The sequence below is a fragment of the Cornus florida genome, unplaced genomic scaffold (assembly GCF_030987335.1).
Source record: "Cornus florida cultivar Cherokee Brave unplaced genomic scaffold, ASM3098733v1 CherokeeBrave_3.0.0_Hap2_Chr09, whole genome shotgun sequence".
NCBI classification, from domain to species: domain Eukaryota; kingdom Viridiplantae; phylum Streptophyta; class Magnoliopsida; order Cornales; family Cornaceae; genus Cornus; species Cornus florida.
Genome location: NW_026775579.1, coordinates 49,943,472 through 49,950,667, shown reverse-complemented (window position 1 = coordinate 49,950,667; position 7,196 = coordinate 49,943,472). Strand labels below are relative to the sequence as shown.

The following is a 7,196-nucleotide window of genomic DNA, read 5'->3' as shown; positions in this document are numbered from 1 at the left end:
ATTAATTAATCCATGATATAAAATATTTCTATGGTTGTCTCAATTATTGAACATAATCTTTAAAACTAGCCAAGGCTCTAAGGCTCAAGCCGGCACTAGGAATAAGGCCACCCTTGGATTCTCAGCCAGACAAATTTGTATTCCTACTTTTTTGCTTTGTAATATTTTTGGGACCCCCTTTGATTTTTTTTTTTTTTTAATTATTTTTTTTATCATTTCTTAGGCAGGATCCATCCTCTTCCTCTTCAAAATCAACGCAATATATCATATTTAGTTCATATTTATCAAACCCCGCCTAGCTTTCTGGTATTCTTAAGCAGAACAAAACAATGGCGAAAATTGCAGTGAGCTCTGTTATGAACAATTTGGTCCCGCTGTTAACCAACGAAGCAAAATTGCTTAAGGGTGTCCATGAAGAAGTTGCCAGCATCAAAGATGAATTGGAATACATACCGTGTCTCTTGAAGGATGCAGATTTCAGGGCTGAAACCGCAAAGATCAGTGACGGCTTGCAACTTTGGGTGAAAGACGTAAGAAAAGTTTCTTATAAGATGGAAGATGTTATCAATGAATACATACTTCACTTGGCAAAGCCATTGCATGAGCGTGGTTTCATCACTTTCATTCTTAAAGTCGCTCGCCCAGTTATTAAACTGAAGCGAAGACATGAGATAGCTTCCGAGATTCAAGATATCAAAACAACCATCCAGGAGATCAAGCAAAGAGCTGATAGATATGGATTCAGTTCCTTGGAGCAAGGATCAAGCAGTGGCACAAAAGATAGCACATGGCATGACCCTCGAGTGGCTTCCCTTTTCATTGCTGAAGATGAAAATTGTCGGCATTGAATCTCGCAAAGACGAATTGATCAGTAAGCTATTGGCAGAACAACCGACCGTGGAGTAATTTCTCTTGTTGGGATGCGTGGATCCGGAACGACCACTCTAGCCAAGAAAGTCTACGATAGCTCGACTGGACACTTCGATTGCCATGCTTGGATCCCTGTGTCTCAGTCATACAAAATGGAGGAGACCCTCAAAACCATGATCAAGAAGTTCTATGGATCAAGAAAGGAGCTTGTTCCTGAAGGAATTGATACAATGGAAGAAGTTTTGCTCTTTGAAAATTTGACGGGATATTTAGAACTGAAGGGGTATGTGGTTGTTTTTTATGATGTATGGAAAATTGAATTTTGGAGTTTCATAAAATATGCTTTATCGAAGAACAGCAAATGCAGTCGAGTAATCATCACCACTCGAAATGATGATGTTGCTTCTTCTTGCAAAGAATCTCCATTTGATTACGTCCACCAACTCAAGCCTCTCTCTGAAGACAAGGCTTGGGAACTCTTTTGCAGTAAGATATTCCAATTAGACTTTGGGGGTCAATGTCCACCAGAATTGAAAGAATTCTCTCATAAAATTTTTGGCAAGTGTGAAGGATTGCCACTTGCAATTGTGGCAATAGGTGGTTTGTTATCCTAAAAAACAAGATTGTATCCGAATAGAAAGAATGAGAGGAGAGGAGGGCCAAGGCTATCACATCGTTAAGCATATAACATCTGTTGATTATTGGATCAAATATAAAAACTACAAAGTGAAGTGATAGATCCGAACCAAAGGGTGAGAGTCGTATTCCATTTTTCTTTCTTCATACTTCTTTTTATATTTCTAATTTCTCAAAATAATAAAATAGAGTTAATATTATTCATGATATAGAAATGCTAGTAAGCAAGAAAGATATTTGATTAAAATCCTTTATAGTAATCCATACCATAATTTAGATAGTCTTTTATTAAAAAATAATAATAATAAAAAGATTTATGATAGACTACGTTTTTAAAAAATTTAAGTTAGGATGTTTTATTACTTCAGATAAATTGTCATATGATTTTAGTAATAAAAATTAAACTTGTGATTACCACAAGCCCATTAGCATTTACTAGCATTTTTATTGGTATTTATTTTCAAATTTTGTGATGTTTTTTAGTCTTTTATTTGTATATATTAGTTCTACTTCTTTCATTACTCAATTTTGTTTGCCACGAGTATTCAAATTTTACACATTTTCCTTTTTCAATCCATGGAATGCATTAATTTTTTATTCTCTTACTAAGTTTGGATGATTGTTAGGTATTTATTTTTTATTGAGGAACCACAATACCACTCCTTTCTTGCCAATCTTTGGCTTCTGCCTCTGTCATCAATGTTCTCGTAACCGCTTCTGAATAACTCTTTAATCAAAATACGTCACCCCCAGCCTAATAAAATGATATAGACCGTACACAAACCGTTATATCTTCTCTTCTTCGTTCCCTAACACATCTGTAGCGAAACGTGAAAGAGAAGTGAACTTATTCTCATACTCTATCACTGACATGCCACCTTGCTCGAGACTGTCAATCTGTGTCCTCAATTCCCGTCTCTTGGTCTGCGGAAAATACTTGTCAAAGAAAAGGTTTTTGAAAGTGTCCCATTTCATACTGTCAACATCGTGCGCGCTAGTCATGGTCTTCCATCATACCGCCACGTCGCTAACAAACTTATATGTGGCTAAGGTGATCTTCAACCTACCATCGGGTACGGTTATTGCCCTGAAATGTTTTTCAACTTGATCTAACCAATCGTCCACTACCAACGGCTCTGGACCTATCTTAAATGATACTTTCATGAGTTTGCCAAACTGAATAAGGTACTAAAGATTCTGCTCCATCTCCGTCTCCTGTGGCTGAATAGCCGGTTGTGGTACCACTTAAGGAGCTGTGGAACGCACAAAATTCTGAAAAACTGAGACTACGGTCCTTGCTAATAGAACCTCGTCCTCCGGTACTTGTGGATTATCATCCACCTCTCTAACTCGGCCCTGTCCCAGTGAAATCCTATCCGGCTAGGATGCCCTTCACCTGCTCGTTCCCCAACTTCATCCGGATCAATCACTTCACGTAGTCTTTAAACGCAATACTACAAAAGCAACTAAACGATGAAAATAAGGATACATGAAGTAGCTCAATCCATGAGATACGGTGCTCACACTATCCGTTCGATAAGAACTAAAATATTCATAAACATAGGAGTGATCAAGCCCCTCACATACGTGGGTCAGAACCCACCGTAACTCAACACACAACACTGCTACAAATGTTTAAACCTATCAACAACGAAACGCTCTAGTCATACATACATCCACTCCCTAATGGATGGACGACCACAACGTAAACCTAAACGTGCGACTATGTCTCGAAACAGGATCATAACTATCATGCTCAAATAAATATCATCACATTATATAATTCATGCTTTCATAGGAAATAAGCACTTAACCATTTAGTACGTAATCAATTAAGCATGTTTTAGGAAGTCAATCATTCTGTTAATCATATGTTTAATTGCACTCACTTATAACATTTAACATTTAAGCATGCTCTCACATCCAATAAGTAATAACTTAATAAACAACAAACACGTAAGCACTTAATAATTATGGCCATGAAATACACATACTAGCATTTAAACATATATGCATATAACAATTAAGCATGCTTTAAACAAATTTAACCATTTCATTAATCATACAAATAATTTCTCGTGAGCATCTAGTAAATAGGTATGCTTTCACATTAATTAAACAACAACTTAATAAAAATAAACAACTTACCATTTAGCATGCTGAAATTTAATCATCGTTTCATAATTCATATAACAACAAATCATGTTTTTTAACTAAACAAGAACTAATCACATAAGCATGCAATACCGTCAAACCCAATTCTAACTCCTCTAGGTCAACCATACCCGACGTCCTTAGGTTTTTGAACCTAAAGCTCTGATACCAATTGTAACGACTCGAAACCATGGGTTCGAATCGCTAATCGGATCCTTACCCGAACTCGAGGACATACCAGGGGTAAAAAGGTCTTTTTACAATAAGTAAGGATAATTTGTCTTTAAACTAGTCAAATGAAGTTTAAAACAATTATCATAATCATTCCACGACACTTGAAAAGGTTCTATAATCATTGATCATGATTTCCCGAAAGTGCCCCTACTGGTTTAAGGTAAATCCTAACACTGTCTCACTAAAACAACCTTATCTCTTAGCATGAATTGAATTTGAAGATGAGGTTGGTGTCATTAGAAAGCTAACTCAAAATCTTTGAAAATAGACTCAATAATGACCCATTTGGGTTCGTAATGAAGAAGTTATGACCGCACGAAGTTAGAAGATCAAAGTTAACAAATCAAAGTTGACAAACTGCCAAAGCAAAAGTTAACACTGGAGGACTTGAACCGGTTCAATGACCCTGAACCAGTTCAAGATGGGTAGTGTAGAGGAGTGAGCACAACAACTCAATAGAGATTGCCTAAGCGGCATCTCCTTAAACAAGGTAAGTGATCACATTCCTTATATACAATGAATAGGATAAGGAATAAAGGGGCATGCAAAGGGTCACATACAACACTTCTATATTCCAATAATCATCATACCATATATATACAAGATAATGCATAAAATGCCCAATGCAACCCAACGTCACAACCACACCCTCATGTATCCACACGTCACAACCACACCCTCGTGTATCCACACATCAAATCCACATCCTCTCAACCCCAAGAATACTGTGACAACCCTGGTTTTTCAAACCAGTACGTCCTGTGATGAACCGAAGATTGACCCGATAACGGATCCGAATGCGGAAGCGAAAATAGTAAACAAGACTCTAAGAAGTCAAAGTGACCTTCCATGAGGTCGTGGAACTTAATGAGAACTGATGTAGAAGTAAAAGATCGAAAATATGACAAATAAGCCCCCAGGGGCAAAATAGTCATTTCTGGAAACTGTGGACTCGGGTGCCACCGAGCACACCGTTAGAAGGACAACAAAAAACTAATTAAGATAGACTTAAGAATCGCATGATTCGGAGTCCGGACAAAGGAGAAACGGCATGACGAAGAAAAACGAGCACTTAAAGCAAAAAGGGTAAACTGGTAATTATCCAGGAAGATCTGGGTGTAACTGAGTACACCGTTGGAAAGACAGTGAAAAATTAGTCAAGTTCAAAAAACAATTCACTCAATTTGGAGTCCGGACGAGGGAGAAACGAATGTTTGAAATTGTGACGTCGCGGTGACTCGACGAAGGCCATGGCGCTCCCGGCACCTATGCCGGCGCCTAATGGTATGCACATGTTGATAGCAAGAAAAAAATAAAAAATTGAGTGTCCAAAACTGAGGCTTGAAACGGAGTTCTGAAAAAATACGAAGAAGAAACCTCCACTAAAATTGAGTTTTCTATCCGACTATGTGAAAGGAAACGAAAAAAACTCACAGTAAAATCCCCAAAATGCCCCTAGATCAGAACTGGACAAGAGGGCAAAAAGCTGCTACAGGATCTGAGATCGAAAACAGGCTACCAAAAGAATTTTTCTGGAAAAACACAAAGAAAAACCCCCCTCAAAATTGAGTTTTCTACGTGACTCGTGAGAGAATTAAAAAAAAAACTCTCTATAAAATGCCCAAAATACCCCTCCATGAAATCTGGTCATAAAGGCCAAAAAGCTGCTACAATTGAAAACTGGAAGCTGAAACTTCACGCAGGATTTTCAATGCCAAGATGACATTTTCTGGAAAAACACGAAGAAGAAACCCCCCCTAAAATCACATTTTCTAAGCGACCAAATTGAAAGAAAAAAATAAAACTGAAGTAAAAAGTCTAGAAAGCCCCTAAATCAGATTATACAACAAAGTTTCAAAATGAGTCCATAGGAGGCTCATTTCACCAAGAAGAAGGTTTGCTCGGAAACGACCATGCACGCAAATGTAACTTACCTATTTGGACGTACGACAATGGTCCATGGCTTAAAAATACCACCGATGCAAAATCTGACCCCCTAACGGGCAAAAAGGCAAAAATGAACAAGAAAAGGAAAATTTGAAAACCAAAATTAACAAATAATTTCAAATTACCGGTTGGCCCTTGGCCACACTTCAAACATGATTTATAAGACCCTATGAAAGAATAAAAATGGAATTCCCACACCCGATGCAAAAGTTATGAAGCAATGACGTAACATTTTTCAAGATTTTCATAATATTTCATGAAGTTAAAGTTGCATAGAATACAAGATACATGTCATTGGCCTCCGGTCTCATCTCATACATGTCAAATACATTATATAGAGTGTACTTATGTATACATTACATAATTGGAATCAAATCTACACATTTTGACAAATAAGGCTACAAGTGGCATTTCAAGCCAACATTTTCATGAAAATGATACTTCAAGTCTACGAAACTTCCATGGCATAGTATGCATCCCAAATCAAGGTCCCTGTACCTGAAAAATGTCCCCACTACGTGGGTGAGTAACATAAAGCTACTCGTAGGAGATGAGCATGCATCAACCTAGCATTTTACAATTATATCACCTTATGGTGAAACATGTTAAAAGGGCTCATGCCACCTAAGGTCTATGTCAAAATGAGACTCAGGGATCATCCTAAGCTACTCATGCAATTGAATTGAATAACGACATACAAGTATATATGCTCAAGTACTTTAAACCGTATTAAAACATGATACACGACATACAAGCATACATGTTCAAGTACCCTAAATCATGTTAAACAAGAAAAACAATATCCAACATACACACACAAGTATTCGATATATATATAGAGTACTCATAAATCAAGTATACAAACACACGTATACTAAGCTAAACAAATACGCACAAGACAAGTTTACATGGCATAAGTATACTAAAATAAAATCCGCACATACAAGACAAGCATACTAAGCGTAAATACATTAGATTGAGTTTAGATACACCAACAAGGATACAAGTTCAAGTATACTAAATGAGATCTAAATACACAAAACAAGTTTACAGTTTCAAGTATACTAATTAAGATCTAAATACAAAAAACAAGTATACAGTTTCAAGTATACAAAATATGATTCAAATACCCAAAGTAAGCATCAATTCTCAAGCTACAAGTAATCCATGATTAACAACTTGAAATTAAATGCAAAATCAAGTAATGGAAAGACTAAGATCCTTGGCTGCAGACTAATCAAGTTATTCCGGGTTATTAGCCCGCAAGGTACTACCTAGTGCGCACGTGTATAAGTTATTCCGGGTAATTACGACCCACAATGTACTACCTACTGCGCACTTCATATGACTTAGGA

The 7,196-nt window shown here is 37.0% G+C and overlaps 1 protein-coding gene across 1 annotated transcript; it reads left to right on the top strand.

The window, feature by feature from the left end:
• The first annotated feature begins 573 nt into the window (after positions 1-573).
• LOC132273880 (disease resistance protein RPM1-like) lies at positions 574-1,523 on the top strand. Its single transcript, XM_059774987.1, has one exon. It carries the CDS (start codon positions 921-923, stop codon positions 1,482-1,484), a length of 564 nt encoding a protein of 187 aa, XP_059630970.1. The 5' UTR covers positions 574-920; the 3' UTR covers positions 1,485-1,523.
• The last annotated feature ends 5,673 nt before the right edge of the window (positions 1,524-7,196 follow it).